This window comes from Eurypyga helias, unplaced genomic scaffold (assembly GCF_000690775.1).
Source record: "Eurypyga helias isolate BGI_N326 unplaced genomic scaffold, ASM69077v1 scaffold14021, whole genome shotgun sequence".
In the NCBI taxonomy this organism is placed as follows: Eukaryota; Metazoa; Chordata; class Aves; order Eurypygiformes; family Eurypygidae; genus Eurypyga; species Eurypyga helias.
The window spans coordinates 134,237-152,484 of NW_010231762.1; the positions used below are offsets into that span (position 1 = coordinate 134,237).

Below are 18,248 nucleotides of genomic sequence, written 5' to 3' on the forward strand. Positions count from 1 at the left end.
TAGCAAGCATGCAGACATTGTTCATCCAGTGTTTTTTGGTTTCTTTCTCTTTGAAGTGAATTGCTTAGAGTATAAATAGAAAGAAAATATTTCTTTTTTTTTTCAGTACTGCTTCGAAGTTATGATCTGATTAGTTTAAATCCTTAATCCTTAATTAAAGCATTAGAAAATGAGTGTCTGTTTCATCTTAATGTAGATAACTAGATAGGAAAAGATAAATGAAAGCATTGACAATAAAGCAAGCATAGAGTGATTTGCATAGATGCCCCTGCCCATTACACAGCATAATAATTTCCAGGATCGTTGTATAAAACCCATTTATCTTATTTGATTTCAGAGTGTCATGAACATGATGCATGTCATAAGTATTCCATACTCCTTAATGAAAGTGAATCCACTGTCATGGATACAAAAAGTCTGTCAATACAAAGGTAAGGAACAAGAATATGAAAAAGTATGCTTGACAGTCAGAATCAAAAGTGCAAGTTGATAATACAGCTGTATAGATTTTATGTGGTGTATTAGTAATCTTCCCATTCTTATTGCAGCAAAAGTTGCCTGTGTAAAATCCAGAGACATGCACTGGGCATTGGTGGCACATCGAGATCAGAGAGACATCAACCTTTCCTCGCTGCGAATGCTGATAGTGGCTGATGGTGCAAACCCATGTAAGCTATGCTTCTGCGGTCCAGTAGAGAATAGGAACTGTTTTGTGTCCTGGATTTAAAGTTTCAATCTTAGTCATCTTCGCTAAAATATTTTAAAACAATAGGGTTGTCTACTGCGAACTATGTAATACTTAGGGAAACAGTAATTAATTTTAGATTTTTTTTTAAAATATATTTTCTTTAGCTAGTCCTGAAGCAAACTTGATATTCCACATAATGTAAGTTGCAGTAAATCCAGTTTTGTTTAACATGACAGTCATGTGTAAAGATGAAGTAAATAATCTTAAGCTGTAGAAGGGAATGGAACATTTCTTCTGAATGATGGCACTCAGATGAGGTAGTAAATGGGAATTGTAGGGGAACACTTATACTGCTCTAGAGAACCACATCTGCATCACTTCTTGACAGTTAATAGCAGGAATTGTTTCTCTATATTATTTAAGATACCAAAGTATAGGTGTTCTGTTTGTTTGCCAAATCAGATCTTTATTTGTCTCATCCTAAATACGAAAACTGTCAAATATTAGTCTTTATTCTCTGTATGCATACACAACTGTATATACATATATGTAGCTGCAGCTGCTATGACTTCTTTCCCAGTGGGCATGGGTTCTTTTTAAATTTTTTCTCCTGAAAAGCCTGTATATTCAATAGTATGTTTGCAGTTTCAGTAGCGTTACTTGAGAAATCAGGTTATTTTTCTCCTCTCATTCTTTTTTTTTTCTTTACCCCAGGGTCTATTTCTTCCTGTGATGCATTTCTCAATGTCTTCCAAAGCAAAGGCTTAAGACAGGAGGTCATTTGTCCCTGCGCTAGTTCACCAGAAGCTCTCACTGTGGCTATTCGAAGGTACTGTGTTATACCAGTGGAAATACACCCACTGTAGAATTTGAAAAGGAATAAAAAATTTATTCAAGTATGAGTCTGCATACTTAGCTTCTGAATGACATTTTTAGTTTTCATGTTGTTTATGAGAAGAATTTCTTGAGTAGTAATTTAACTTCAGAGTTCTTTATTATATAGTTCCCATTTCTGTAATTTTATCTAATTTTAAATGAAATAAACTGAAATGCAAAAGCTAATTCTGTAAAAAGAGGGGGAAATATGCCACCGTAACCATAAAATTAATTAAAATGTGGGAATTTAAGTGGAATTTCTATCGAGAAAAATCATGCTTTAAAGTAGTCTCTTTAAAGAGAATTATAACATTCTGCAGGTTGGTGTTGGCTGACTGGTGCTTTTAACCATTCACAGACTCTCAGTAATCATCTGGAAATGCCCTTTGAGTCTGAGGGATTTGTGCCTAGAAATAAAATTGATAAATTCTAATAAAACCATTAAGCCTTATGTACATGAATATCAGTATTCAGCAGTTACCTGTCATGAGTGTTGTAGCACAGAGGAAATGACATAACTGTTGTCTGGTTTTGGCAGCGTTTTCCAAAGGTTTTACCTTGCACAGTAGGCACTTCGTTTTTAAGTTCAGATTTCTGCAGACATTTATAATTGTTTCACATGTTCAAACATGCAGTATAAAACTGTAAAGCACTGTAATAGCATTAAGTAAAGTACTTCCTGCCACAAAGTTTAAAGTACACTGTCCAAGTGAGATTTAACTACATTTTCAATTAGCTTTCCAACAAAACATAACAGGAAGAAAGACATCAGGTCAAGAGCATGGTTGACTTTCAGCCACCTCGTTATTGGCTTAAAACATCTGAAAGCTATCCATCAGCAACTTATCCTGTCCCTCTTAGTTGTCTTTCCGTGAAGTACAGGGTCTCAGAAAGCCCTTCATTCAGCTCCACCAGCCTGTTCTCAGCTTTATACCAAGGAGTACGTTGTTTTTTCCCTTGCAATTCCCTGTCATAGGTTGTGCAGACCTTCGCTCCCTTGAAATGGGCTCTTGTTTGTGAACGCAGAGAGGAGCTGGATGGGCAGCGGACGTCACTTGTGCTGAGCACTGGTTAACGGGAGAGGGTTTTCATTTCCTGCGCCAGCCCTGGAAAACCTGCCCCACAGCGCAGGTTCTGAAGTGGGAGAACTCCCTGCACCTCGACGTGCACTGGCTGGCCTGCCCTTTCTAGACTTAAACTCTGTGCTTCTAGCCATCTGAGGCACTAGAGATTCATTTTCAAATTAACTAGCATTGAGAGCTTACATTAAAAAAAAAATTATTAGCACATAAAATAGTGGATAATTAAAAAAAAAGGAAAAAATGCGGCGTTTTTCTCTTCAGCGCCTTGCTATGTGATTACAGAGCAGTTCTTACTGCAGTGCATGTTACTGAACACATATCTCCTGGTTTTTGAAGTCTGTTTAATGGTAGGATAATACCAGCTGAACTTGGGAGCTTTAGTATTTTTCATTTTATTCAAGCCATCTCCACTGACAGTAAAGTCATTATCATACAAGTTCCAAAGAGTTACAGCTGAAGTATGCATGGAAATGACTCCCTGCAGAGCACAGATCCAGAGAGCTCCCTGCTAATGCTCTGACTCTTTCAAAATCTATGGTGTGTTTTTCCTAGTCTTCCTACAAGGAAGAGTAACAAAAGCACTTCTCAATTGAAATACCCCTTATAGTTTAGAAAAAGAGAGTCAATAATAGGCTAATAGGTACTTTAGCCTTAGAGCTGAATCATGGAGCCTAATATTTAAAGGAATGTGTCATGCAAATAATTATTTATGGTATTCACCTTTGGTTTATTGCATAGTCTGAACCCACTTGCTTAAGGGAGTGCAAAAGTTTAGGAACAGGTCTTTTGTCATTTAAATGACTGGCAAAAATAGTGGTAGAACATATTGTGCCTGTAAATGGTGGTAGTAACTGTTCTCCAAATGCTCTACAGCTACTCAGTATGGACAAATCACCTTTGAAGTAGATGCACATTGTTCTTCTTTCATGGTTAAGGAAACTAAAGGGGTAGGTTTGTCTGGTGGTTTAAGCCACATTTACTTACTGTATGAAGTAGCAGCTTTCCAATACGTGAAGGAGCCGACAAGAAAGCTGGAGAGGGACTTTTTACAAAGGCCTGTAGACAAGGGGTAATGGCTTTAAACTGGAAAAGAGTAGATTTAGATTGGATATCAGGAAGAAATTCTTCCCAGAGAGAGGGTGGTGAGGCACTGGAACAGGTTGCCCAGAGAAGCTGTGGGTGCCCCATCCCTGGATGTCTTCAAGGCCAGGCTGGATGAGGCTTTGAGCAACCTGGTCTAGTGGAAGGTGTCCCTGCCCCTGGCAGGGGGGTTGGAACTAGATGATCTTTAAGGTCCCTTCCAACCCAAACCATTCTATGAATCTGTGATTTGATTCTAAGTATACCTCTGTTTAGTTGCTCCTACTTTAATCAAAGGGTTTATCTTTGTCTAGCAAGCAGTTTTAAAGAATTCCAAATCGAGTATTAGAAACATTGAATGTAAAAAGAAAATTAAAAATGTGAACTTTAAAATAAATTATAAATACATCGGAATAGGGTTATTTATATCTCATCTTCTTTCCAAGTTATTTCTCCTGCTTGGCAGAGATACTTGTTTCAGGGTTGTTACCATGTGGATATCATTCACAGGACAAAGTAAGATTACATATATTGCAGGATTGTTGCTGATAAGATACTTTCTAAGGGGATGTATAGGTGCTGTCAGGTGCTTCGCTCCCCACCTCACTCCTCTGTCCTCTGACTGCATTCCCTTCGGTGTCAGATAGCTAGTTGTCTGCAAGGGAGACTCAAGCATGGTAACCTGGTTTCTCATTCAGGGATCCACCTCAGAAGATACCAGAAATACACTGAAATAGCAGCTCTGAAATGCCTGTCCTATGGCCCCCCGGTCCCCAACACAAACTCTCTTCATCTGCACACCTGCTTCCATTGCACAGCGTGTCTTGCTAACCTGGGCAAAGCTGTTGCCTCAGCCCAGGCCGCAGCAAGTGTAGCTCTGTTGACAAGCCCCTGACATGATCCTAGCAGGCCTCATGCCACCAGCTTCCCTCCCTGTCCTGTACACAGCCAGCATCTTTCAAAGCTGCACCCGCTCTTCTTTTTAGCAGTCTTTGGGTGTGGTAAGTAATGCAAGAAAACGTATGAAAGTCTAGGTGGCCTCTACTAGAAGGTTGTGAGAAGCTGCATGTGCAGCAGACCTTTCTTCTCACGAGCTTTGGGGAGCAAGGGTGAGAGGAAGTTGATCAATAATGTCGCTGAAAGTTCCTTTTACATGATGGGGATGTTATTTATCACAGCTGCTTGTTTACTAGCACCATTTGTTATGCTCTAATGTGTTTTCAAGCGTGCCCACATCCTTCTTTGTTGACAATGTCACTTGAGAAATATGCCTCGTAAAACCTATTAATTGAAATTTATAGTGCCGATCACTGCGAGGCTTACACGAGCACGATTGGCTAAGGCCCATCTAGTATTTCAGGCACAGTAGAGGACAAATGTCATATCAAAGGACATTAGCTGTTAAAAAATAGTTGTGTTATGATGGACTGTTTAGGAAAAATACAGAATTTTGAACTAAATATTGACTGTTTTATCCATCTTGAAAATAGCTGGAGTCTGGCTGCTCTACGTGGATGCGTTATCCGCACTTAAATCAGCATCACGTTAGCTTCCGGTTTTGCATTTTAAAATGCAGGGCAGTGTAAGAATCATTCCAGACATGAAAAGCCCTGACATATTCCCTGGACTTAATAACTTGCATACGTCAACATTCATGTGCTCAAGCCACACTCTACATACGTATGATTGTATCCACTGATACAGCAGTCGGTTTTATGTTGAACCAAGTTGACAGGCAGCTTGTGCTGATGCTGTGGAATTGTACAGCGTGTCTGCAGTGAATCTGGGCAGACTGAGGTGTGCAGAGGCTGCATCCACAACGTTTTCACCGTGACTGATGAAGGTGTAATTTGTTTTAGTTTTCGTGGGGTGAATTAGAATAGGAAAAATTCAATTATATGCACTAAAATAAAGATGGTAAAGTCCTTCCAGCTTCCACAGATACTTGGCAATGAATCTGTTACAACCTAATTTCTTCTGTTCAGTAACTTTAAAGCATGGGGAGTGGGAATTCACATGTGTGATTTAAAGACAGTGTGCTTGTATTCTAGTCTTGGCTTTGATACCGCTGTGCTGGAGTTAGGCTTTTAGTCTGGCAGGTGAGTTTGTTTTCCTAGGTTGCCACGAAGTAGGTAACATATAAAGAGAGTATTGAGTTATTTACTCATCACTTCCAAATATTTAGAGTGCAGTTTGCCTCCACATCATCTGAACTGCCTTTCAGTATACTTAAAACAAGGCAAAAGGCCTTTAGACATGTAATCAAACAATCTTTATAAATCTATCTCAACATTAAATACAAGCTGTTTGGGGTAATTGTTAGTTGTTACTTTCATCTCTGCAGCCCTGTATATATGGGTGGCTACTGAACTGGGGTGTTGACAGACATAATTACTCAGAAATAACTGAAAAACGGGATTCTGTCGGGTCTAATAGGGTAAAAAAGAAGGTGAAATTTTAAACTCTCAAATAGAGGAGGATTTACAATAATAGTCCATTAAGAACAAGTAAATGGTTACGTCTGCTGGATGGTGCACTGATATTATGCGCTGCACCCATGGTTGCAGGCCGACAGATGACAGCAATCAGCCCCCAGGCAGAGGAGTTCTGTCCATGCATGGTCTCACTTATGGAGTGATCCGAGTGGACTCTGAAGAAAAGCTTTCCGTTCTGACTGTCCAGGATGTTGGCTTAGTGATGCCAGGAGGTAAGGAACTTTCTTTGAAGCTTACAACGGTTCATCAATTTAATTAATTAGCTGTAAAAAGTCAGGGGTGGGCAAACTTTGCTGTTAGACAACCTTTGGGATTGGAACATGAGTACTTGAAAAAATTTTAGTCCAAAAGCATTACCTTGTAAAACTTCATGGTTTGGAATTCCCAAGAATTCTTCTCCCTGTTTACCTCAGTGGCTGCCTTTGCTCATGTTAGTGTAATTTAAACAGCCTGTCACCACATCAGAACATCCATTCCTTAACTGGTACAGAAAATAAGAACGTTGGATACTGACGTCTGAAGGCTATAAAGATCCATAAGCCTGACCCAGATGAGGCTCGGTAGCAAACATTTTCATAACCTATGCTAGGGATCAACAAAACTACTATCTGAGGGCTTGCATAATTTTTTTCCAAAGACCTTGTGCTATCACCCTGATATTAGAAAGAGGAGGCATGACTGAACAATTCATGTTGATAAATTCACACTGAAACCAATTCTTCTAAAGATGAAGATACGGGTTTTCATAAGAGAGCTAGATTTTAAATGGGGTGTTAGAGAGACTAGGAAAGGATAGCACTGTAATTTTTCATAAGAGAATGTCTTTTATGCTCCAAACGAATAAAACATAATGATGCATCTTATAAAATTTCAGTTGAACAACTTAAGATGAAGATAAGATTGGTTGTTCTCTAATAGTTATCGATGAAGATACTATCATAGATGTGCCCTCTTACACTTCATACTACGTTCTCGTCTTTTTAATAAAAGTACACAATGCTGTTTATCCTCAGAGTGAAAGAAAGATCATTCCAGACTCTCTACACTTGTACTTAAAAAACGTCCTGATTCATTTCTAATCTCCCTTGTTCATCATATCCTCTTTTGAACTGCAAAATCTACACATGCTGGACTTAACTCCGGGGATTATAGCTAAAGCAGCATACCTGATTCTTATTCACACGGCTGACACATAAAATAGTGCTTCTTCCTCAGACCAGTGCTTTCTAATCCACCCTGTTCAGCTCCTGCTGTCTCTGCGGTCCTGTAAAACCAGTGAGAGGGAGACTGAACTCTGATAAATTCTTAGTGAAACAACTGTACTAGTCTGCTACAACATCCTGATCTTCCATACGGTGTTACTTGCTCCTTTATGAGAGGTGGATTTCCTGGTTGCCTGCCTCCCTGGCAGTATAATTATTATCAACAACTCCATTAGGGTATTTCATTCGGCACTGACTGCAGCAAATCTGGTGTTCAGTATGCAAACCTGAGAACACAATCACATTTCACAGCAATATTACAGGTCAGCTGGAGTTTTAGAGAGCAAGGCAAATTAGATTTTGTTTTCGGTGCAAAGACTGAGTTTACATGAAGATCTTTGCGTTCTTTGATAATGTTGAACACCTTAATGTTTGAGAAACCAGTTGTTAGACATTAGCCTACATAAAATTTATTTGTTTTTGTCAACTCCACCACAATGTCTCTCCCACTGCTTTTATGTTATTCTTTAGTTTGCTTTATTTTTAAAGTCCTCTTCTCTCCCTCTAGCTATAATGTGTTCAGTGAAGCCAGATGGAATTCCTCAGCTCTGTAAAACAGATGAAATAGGAGAACTTTGTGTATGTGCTATTGCAACGGGTACCTCATACTATGGACTCTCGGGTATGACCAAAAATACTTTTGAGGTAAGCTGACCAAAAAATGCTATATAAAATCCTTCCTTTTAACTTTTCCTATTTAGAGATATTATTTGACATAAAATATTGATAGTAATAATATCAGAATAGCGGAAATAATCAATGCTTGTGGCTTGGGACCTGTATTCTAGCCACATATCTGCAGTGAAGCCCATTTCATTAAGTTCAATAGTAGAAAGTTATGTCAGTTTAGTTTTGGCTCTGAGGAGCTTTTACTATAATTTTGAGAGAAGATACCGGGGGCCGAAACAATCAGAAGCAAAGCAGGAAGAAAGACAGAGTTCAAAAGGTAATACTGTACAAGTCTGTGAGCTAGCTACGTGCAGAATTTGATTGTTGCAAACAGTAGGAAGGCTGCTGGATAACTTCAAAAAGCAGTTTCCAACATTTCCACAACACAGCCAGAATTGAAGGCTTGCATTTATACAGGATCCTGACAGATGTAGTCTTCAAGAGGTATCTGAATAGCAAAGGTATCTTTTCCTAATTAGTGCCCACCTGGTTTTGTTGGAATTGCCTTAGGTGGATTTTGCGGAATCTCTTTTCCAGTAGGTTTCAGCTCCAGTGCAGACAGCTTTATTGATAGCTCTGTTGTACCTGCTCATTTGTTACCATTAACTTCTGCTGAAGCCAGTATGAAAGGATCAGCAAATGAAAAAAATTGAGCTGAGATTTTTATTCAGTTCAGACCCTTTTCTCTTTAATATTTGAGAAAAAAGTTAAGAAAAATAAACTTACATTTCCCTTAACAAATGCTGTGATGTTACTATTTTTAATAGCACAAACATGACTAATATCTCCTGCAAAATGCAGATCTGAATGTTGCAAACACTATACATTAAATAATTAATGGAGGCTAGTGGATATGATTCTCCATCCTGCTATTGAAGCCAGGAATCCTACTATTCTATTGTGATCTGAAATTTGTTTATAGCTGATTACTGTGCTGCCAGTACAATTGGCAATACCCCGTGTGAATGATAATCCCAGATTTGACATATTTCAGCATAGAAAGGTACTTATATTTATTTTGTAATACTTGCTGTAATTGTAAAATCATTCATAATTCATAACTGGGTCTGCAGTTTAACAGCATATTTAGACTGCTTTAGACTTAATTGTAATTTTAAGCAAATAAATTGCCACTGAGTGGGCAGAAGCACTCATTTTTCAAGTTAAGCATGTTCTTTGGACCCCTGTCCAAGTGGGCCTCTTTTTGGTCTACTGTGTGATTCATGTTGCAGATGTTAGAGAGTCAGAGAGTTTTGTGTTCCCAAAATGAATTATGGCTGAGGATGTATAAGCATTAAATCTGTTCAGTAAGAGTCACCCATGGGCATCTGGCAGCAGAATTTGACCTTTCTTTTTAGATAAGCCTTGAAGGACATTGTATACCCATAGTCTTCCACTTGCTGTTGTCTTAAATAACTTGCCTTTAGACTATCTCAGTTTAAAGAAGCGATGGCAGGAAAATGTGGTTGTGTCAGAATGCAGCTCAGAGTAGCTCATGTGCCAGAAGGATAATGCTGTGCTAGTTGGGATAGAATAAGTGGTAGAAACCTATCCTATGGAAGTCATGTATGCATCTGGTGTTCAGACTTTTAGAGAGGCTCTATATAGGGCTGTGTTATCACTTTTAGACATGCTACAGAGGCATTATCACTGGTATTGCGAGGACTTAATTGACCTTAGATAGAAACGTGCTCTGCTGCAAGAGTCATTAATGTACAGTACCTTAAAATAGCTTCACTTCTAACCTGCTTGTTTCTCTGTACTGTGCTGGAAATAAGCATGAGGTACTGAAAAGAACCTCGACTGTAATGTTTGCAGTTTAATCTCTCAGTAGCCTGCACAGCACATAGCAGGCTCAGTAGTACATAGCACCTCAGGTTAGTTGCACTCTGCACAGTGGTTTTTTTAATTCAGTACCATTTATGTTGATTTACATACATTTTTTAAGGTCATAAATGATTTACAGGGTCATGATTACGGAAAATATGTACGGTAAACAGAGTGGGATTGAACTTTCTGGAACTCGGGTACTACAAATTGCACACACTAGTCTGGGAGTTTTCTGACACTCCCTTTATGGTCAGTGAAGAGAGTCACATTTACTTCATTCCAGAAGAGCCACCTGAGAGAGCACGCCTGAAATATTTCGCAGCGTGATCTCTGTGTGCAGAATTGAAGACCTGTGTTTCTCTGTCTTACAGGTGTTTCCTATGACCAGCTCTGGTGGCCCTATCACTGAATATCCTTTTATAAGGACCGGGCTACTAGGCTTTATAGGACCAGGTGGACTTGTCTTCGTCATCGGCAAGATGGATGGTTTGATGGTTGTCAGTGGAAGAAGACATAATGCTGATGACATTGTAGCAACAGCACTGGCCGTGGAACCAATGAAATTTGTCTACAGGGGAAGGTTTGATCCTTTCTTTTCTTATATTATGTAGAAATCCTTATTTTGCCTAGACCAGGTGTAAGTGACCTAAAATGCTTTCAGAAGGCAGTGCCTAATCTGCGCTGGGGTTCCCCTCCGTTGCTGTTCATATTGCTAGAACCAGAAGACGGAAGCCTAGACATTGTTGAGGCAGACTTTAGATACCAAGGTCTGAAACTGTGATTAAAATTAGAATTTCCAGTACAACAGCTGGTTTAATTCTGAAGGTGGAGACTCAACGAGTCCTTTCTCTGTGAGTTTGACATTTCCAGTATGCCTAATGCTGAAGCTGTTGAACGTGTCAGCGGCTCCTTGTGCAACCTTGCTAATGTGCTGAAACTGAGCAGGAAACACGTAAAACTTCTGAAGAGCCTGATGCAGTAACATGCGCTCACACTTGATCCCATGGCAGACCTCTCGCAGAGTGAAGCTGCAATTACTTTCTTCTAAGATGGGGCCAAAGAAGGTGCTTATGCTGGCTGCTACATAACAGCTTACAAGAACCTTGGTGTGACCCAAATTTAGTGCTTTTCTTATCGCTGGAAGGTTCACTTCTCCAACCCTGCTGTGACATGCCTGTATTTACATAACTCTAGAACAAAGCCCCCTGTTCCTCCTCCAGAAGTTATCCAAAACTTTTCTTATTGCTTTTTCCCCAGTAGAACACTAATTGATGCACCAGTTGTCTGAGTAATAAATAACAAAATCATAGCTTTGTAGAATTAACTAAGAAGACAGGTTTTTCCATCTCTCCTGGCACTAACATTCTCCTCTCCTTCTCTTCTGTAGGATAGCAGTGTTTTCAGTGAGCGTGCTGCACGATGAAAGGATAGTTATTGTTGCTGAGCAAAGGCCAGATTCCACAGAGGAGGACAGTTTTCAATGGATGAGTAGAGTTCTCCAGGTAATGCTCTTTATGTGCGTTTGGAAGCTATTTTTTCATGCTTTATATTCTTTTTATTGATCTTTTGGGCCCCCAAGGTAACTGATATTTGTCTTTGAGTAATTGTAGTCCACCTTCGGCTGCACTTGCACGTAATGAGCACAAAATTAGGTTCTTCTGAATGACAGTACTTACCTGGGTTACACATATCCGAGGAGTGATCCTATTCCTAATCAAAATGCTGTAAGAAAACAGGGATGAATTGAAGTAAGTAATAGCAAGGAGAAAGTAACATATGGTTTATAAGGTTATAGTCATTACTTCAGAAGGGTAATGAATGAATGTATTATGTACTCTTACTGTCAAAAGCTGCCAAAGTCTCCTACTAAAAAGTTATTGGGCACTGATGTGGAGTTGATCATATCAAAAGTAGATAAACATATCTAGATCTCCAGATGATTATTTATTTTAATCATTGGTAGAGAATTATGTGTTTCTAGTGCACCACATTGATAACTAAAATAAACTGAATGAAACACAGCCTAAAAATGCTGATTCTTCTCCACTGAAATGAAGGGAAGTGATTGACTAGCTCAGATTTAGGTATGTAAAATCTAGTATAACCTCTCTACAGTGAGGTTATCTGCACAGAGGACACCTATTGCAAGGAATCCCATTCCAGCTGTCTGGTGGATTATGCAAGGGACATACCACTGTGATGAAATCCCCCCTTGGTGGTGGTGTTTGACAGTTTGACCAGAAGATGGAAGCTACTGAATGCTAAAAAAATCTGATCTTCCTTCTCCTTCCATATAGCAGTCCAAGTTAAAGCGATATCATTACCATACTCAAAGCTTTTTCAACTCTAATGTCCACACACAACTGGGTACTTCAGATAGTGGTCATTTTCCATCTCCTCCATCTCCATGGTTAAGACAATTCTCACTCAAAAGCAATAGGTTTAATGGAGATGTAGTCAGATTAAGTTGTTTGTTGCTACTTTGTGAAATGGGTTCGGTTCTGTCTACAGCTGGTCACCAGTTACTTCCACTTCCCTTTCCTACCTTTCTTCCTCAAGGACTCTTCTCAGGTAAATGTATTGCAAACATCTTTTTTTTGCTTTACCCAAGAGCCAAAGAAAAAGATCACACACAATTCAGAGATGTTTTTATTCATTATTGCTTTGTACTGAATAAGACAGGGAATCTGTCTACCGTATCCTTGAAGAAACTGAAAAAATAAGCTTTCATCTGTCTCAAGACAGGTTTATCTCTTGATTTAAAAGATAGCTACATTTCATACAGCTGGAGGCATCTCCCATTCACAGTAGATCTAAAACATAGAAAAGCTAGAACCTCTAGCTTGTCCATCACACAGAAAGCCTTTGAAGCACCTAGTAGCACCTAGGGCAACTGTTGTAGAAGGAAAGGCTTTTGAATTACCCACGCTTCGATAATCATTATCAAGTAGAAGCTCCTAAAGAAAAGGTTGAAACTCTGGACTTACTTCTGTTTTGTCAGCTCAGCGTTTTTGTGACTGAACTCATGCCTTAAACCATCATAGCCAGTAGAATTCAGTACTGAACACTATGGGAGTCCTGTGTCGAGTTAGGCTTGCCAAAAGTCGGTCACAGAGTGGAAGGGGTTGGAAGGGACCTCTAGAGATCATCTAGCCCAGCCCCGAGTATGACCAAGTCACAGCAGTGTCTGAGAATGGTGGGCCATATCTCAAAGTACGCCTATGGGTGGCTGCTTTTATCACCCATGTGTGAAGTCTGCAACTCTGGATGCATCGTTAGGTGAACAAGAAGTTTCTGGTTCCACTGCAACTGAGTGAGGGAGATGGAGGACAGAAGCCAGGAACACGTGAGATGCTTTGTGCCTCCTTCCCAATTAGAGTTTTAAGGACAGATGTCAGGAAGTGGTAACCACTTGTGTCTGAATCATCTGCTAGTGATGAGCAACATAACGGTACCACACTTGTGTCATGACTCTCAGTGACATCCATGACAAAAAACTCTACCAAATTGCTACTCATTTCTGATGCTATTTGTGAGACTCGTCTGAGATCCTGCGTGTGCTGCCCTGTGCCAGCCCAGCCCTGCGCTGCGTGCTTCTGCTGTGCCTTGCTGTGTCTCTGCATCTCTTCCCTGGAGCTCAGCTGCATCGATTTGCAGAACTTCTTTCCAGTCCTTGGCTGGACTAGGCGAGCCTGGGAGATCTGCTGTAGAACTGGAGAGTGTCTGCCTGGGGAATTTTGTCAGAATGGGATGTTTGCTTAGCTTGAACAACATAGTAATCTGGACTATGCTAGTCCTGGTATCTCTAATCCATTTTCTCAATGAAACAGAGGGATAAAGATTTCAGATACTTTGTTTACTTCTGGCTGGACGGAGTAATTTCAGAAACGCAAGCCATCTCATCAAGAGGCATAAATGCCAGCAGTCTTAGAACTGACTGGTCCTCTTCTCTCACAAAATCTATGGCTCAGTTCATTAAGGCTCATCCTTGGGAAACAAAGTCATTCCCTGCTTCAGTGCCAAATTCCAAAGCGTGATTTTGAATGACCCAGGACATTTCATATGGGGTTATGCTGCAGAAGTAGCTACCGAAGGAGACAATGCAGAAGTCACTGGGGAATCATTATATAAAACACCCCTCATCCCACCCCAGTATTGCTTGTCGTTCACCAACTCTAGGAACCACACTGTTGGATGAATGAGTGGTTACTTGCCCTGTAACAGTTTTCCTTCAAGCTGATGTCAGATGATGATTTGTCACTGCTTTTCAGAACCTACAAGTAACATTATGATGGTTTCTGCCAGAAACATGAGGCATCGTGTGCTGGCTGTCACATACATCTCTCCATTGCTGACCTTTCAGGGGAGGTGTGTGTAGACCAGCGGCGAGGTCTTCCAATACTGCCGTGAGATCTATCACTGCCATACTAAAACTTCAATGTCTGTGAAATTAATAACTGCTTTATTATTCTTTCTTACAAAATTTTGCAATCAAATAAATAAAAAATGAAGCAAACAGAAGCCAAAAGCAAACCAGCACTTAGAGTCTCTGTAGAACTAATCAGCAATTTATTGGTCTACACATAAGTACATAACTATAAATGATTACTTGATTCTCAGAACACAGATTGTATCTTCAAGGTAGCAGATGAATGTGTTCACTTTCTCACAGTTAAAAATTAAAATGCAAGTTAAGTAAATTATGGTTTTGAACATTTAACTACTCATTAGAGACGATGTCTGGAAGTTGTTTCTCAGTCTGCTCGGATGTCTGAAGTTGCCCCTACCTCTGCAATTTTTGTTACCAGCATAAGGAAAATAACCAGTTAAAATGTGTATGGAATTAAAAGTGCATGGATATTCATGTTTAACTAAATAAATCACATAGATACTGTACGTTGCAGATTTTTTGGAAGTGATACAGTTTACACCACTTGTCAGATGATGAACATGGTTATGATAACATTCAAAGATGCTTATTTCTCAGGTTTTCATTTCACAGATATATTTTTTCAAGTGGATATTTTCATATTTTTCCCATATATTGTATCATTTCCCATTCCTGCCTGTGGTTCTGTTACGCAGTCATCAGGGAGTGAAACAGCTAATATCTTAGAAAAATTAAAAAAGATTATAAGCTACATATATCAGCAGGGATATGCAGGTGATATATGTGCAAGTTTTGAAGTTTTTCTTTGCTCTACAAGATGAAGTGGATGTTAAGTTGATAGGAATCCTTTGAACTTCAATTCTGAGAAATGCGTTGGTTAAAATCAGTTTTACATGAGTTGCCAGCCCGTTTTAGGAATAAATCTCCAGGATACATGGTACTAACGTGTGCCTAAAGGATGTCTAGGTAGCATTTCTTGATAGATTTCTGTGTCTTTATCACTGAGGTTTTGTTTGCTTTTTTATCTTCTGGAATGAGTGTAATAGTACCAGTGTTACATTTCCATCCACCTGTTCCCACTGAAAAGATCCTCCTTATCACTGACATTGCTGAAGTGTCTTTCCATTGCCAGTTAATTATTAGGGTAGTTTTATGCAGCAATTCAGAACAACATGTGCTTATTAGAATGATGAAAAATTAGCCTTTCATTAAAATTGACTTCCTGCTTTTTTTAGGCTATTGACAGTATTCATCAAGTGGGAGTCTACTGCTTAGCGCTCGTACCAGCAAACACGCTTCCCAAGACGCCGCTGGGAGGAATACACCTGTCAGAAACCAAACAGCTCTTCTTGGAAGGATCGCTGCATCCTTGTAACGTGCTGATGTGTCCCCACACATGTGTAACGAACCTGCCTAAACCAAGGCAAAAACAACCAGGTAGGATGAGTGAAGGCAAAGGGACTCTGACTTAATGCTGTGTGTTCATGGCACTGTGTGGAGCACAATCAGGTAACTGTTAGTGCAGGTGAGAATCAGCTGTTCCTGTTAAATATTCTAGGTGTGTTAAGGATGTAATTGGTTTTGGCAGAAGCTAGAACTGTCTTCTCAAAGAGTGCAGGGAAAAATGCTCCAAAAACCCAGGTTCAGTAAAGATGAAGGCATTTTTTATCACTCCACAAGGCACTGCTGAGATCACACCCGGAATCCTTCATAAATTCCTGGTCAGTTATGTTTAAAGAGGGTGGACTGAGGCTGAAACAGAGGAAGATAAAATCTCGGCTTATTTAAAGGCTGAGTTTGTAAAGTAGAAATATAGTGGAAGAGAACTGTTGACTCTAAATAACAGTGTCGGAAGAAGAGCAAATGCTTAACTACTGGTCGTCAATAAATTAAACCCAAGAATGATAAAGCATTTTACCTGAGTAGGGAGGTTCTGGATTATTCTTACAGCAGGTATATTTGAAGAAAAACCCTAACTAGTTTTAAAATGTTTTTTCGGTAGTACTGCCACACTTTATGAAGAATATTGGATAAAGTGGTGCAGCAAGCACTGACTCAAGAGTCCAAGAAAGCCCTTGCAGTCTGTTGTAGTCCAGTTGCTGGATAGTCATCCCTGATGAACAAGCAAATTTTAGCAAATTTTTGACTTTGAATGCTATTGCAGATTTTAGTACTCAGATTAATTTCAAAGATTTCTGGATCTGTAGCCTCAGGCTTAAGACCTGAATTTCAGCTACACTGGACTCTGGGTGTTGGTTACTTTGAAAACCAACTTGGAATATGAAGTGGTTTTACACCGTGGATCTTGAATATGGGGATTATCCATCATGAGTTCAGTGCAAGTTGCCCAAAAATGTCAGCTTATTTCTTTATTTAAAACCTCTGGACAAATGTTTCAGAAACCAATACCATCATCTCAGTTTGCAGATACTGGAGATTTCAGAGGCTAAGAGTGACTGCCCCTAACGTAATGAAAGCAGTGAAGCCTTTAACTGCAGGGCTCACTTCAGTATTTCCTTCTTGCTGCTCTGCAAAGTAATCACTGAATTAGGATCAGTGCAGTGGAGATACTTACATATCCATTATGTATACGTCATATATCACTGTGGTAAAAGCAGTGCCAGGAACGCAGAAACCAAACTGACAGTATCGCTTTCTCCCATTTTGCATAGTTGTGACTAAGACTTGTGACTTACTTCTGTCTTTTTAAAGCGGAGTAGTCTGTAGATGTTGTTTACTGTATGTTATCTGGTTATTTACCCATCGCTTACACCACATACCATCACTGAGACAAAGCTTGGACATCACAGACTAGAAATAAAGGCTGGTATGAATTGTAGTTGATCAGTAATCCACGCTGTAGAAGTAGAAAACAAATGTTAACATGCACATAAATGGTATCTGTGAGGCAGGTATTGTTCCCTAATGGCAGCAGCAAAGCATCAGTGAAATCCATCTCATGGAAAAATGTCAGCAGTGACACCTTCCTTTCTTCTAAAGTTAAGTTCTTTTTCTTAAGTCTCTACCTTGTGCTAAAGGGCTTGCATATATTTTATCATATGCACCATCTGCCTTCCTAATCCTTGTCACTTCATGTCTGTAGCATTACAGAATTGCTAATGCAGATGCAACTTAGCCCTGACAAGAAGAGAGAAATAGGAACATTGTCCCTGAAGCCTGAGTACATCTCATCTGGTTTTAGGCACTTGAATGGACATGGCTAAATTAGGAGCTGAATTTTCCAAAGATTCCTCTTATCAAGGCAGTCAAGCTGTGTCTCTGGCTGTGAAGAGCCCCTGCTAAATGGGCTCCTCAGTTAGATATGTTTAGAGAGGATGAATCCAGGCCTGCGTATCTTCCAGCTTGTGGTGGGTTGACCCGGCTGGAGGCCAGGTGCCCACCGAAGCTGCTCTGTCACTGCCCTCCTCAGCTGGGCAGGGGAGAGAAGATATAACAGAAAGGTCGTGGGTTGAGGTAAGGACAGGGAGAGATCACTCACCAATTACTGTCACAAGCAAAACAGACTCAACTTGAGCAATTTATTTAATTTATTACAAATCAGAGTAGAAGAGAACTAAAACCAAATCTTAAAACACCTTCCCCACACCCCTCCCTTCTTCCCAGGCTCAGCTTCGCTCCCCATTTCTCTACCTCCTCCCCCTGAGTGGTGCAGGGGACAAGGAATATGGGGGTTGTGGTCTGTCCATCACACGCTGTCTCTGCCGCTCCCTCCTCAGAGGAGGATCCTCACACTCTGTCCCTGCTCCAGCGTGGGGTCCCTCCCATGGGAGACAGTTCTTCACCACCTTCTCAACCATGAGTCCTTCTCACGGGCTGCAGTTCTTTATGTTCTGCTCCAGTGTGGGTCCCCCCACG

General features: G+C 40.0%; 1 protein-coding gene across 1 annotated transcript in view; it reads left to right on the forward strand.

Moving 5' to 3' along the window:
* LOC104516772 (disco-interacting protein 2 homolog C-like) overlaps positions 1 to 18,248 on the forward strand; it is a 141,464-nt gene that overhangs the window by 64,373 nt on the left and 58,843 nt on the right. Inside the window, 8 exon segments of the mRNA XM_010161211.1 lie at positions 338 to 431; positions 549 to 668; positions 1,403 to 1,517; positions 6,294 to 6,433; positions 7,992 to 8,128; positions 10,354 to 10,562; positions 11,370 to 11,484; positions 15,608 to 15,809. Coding sequence (XP_010159513.1) covers positions 338 to 431; positions 549 to 668; positions 1,403 to 1,517; positions 6,294 to 6,433; positions 7,992 to 8,128; positions 10,354 to 10,562; positions 11,370 to 11,484; positions 15,608 to 15,809 — 1,132 coding nt within the window.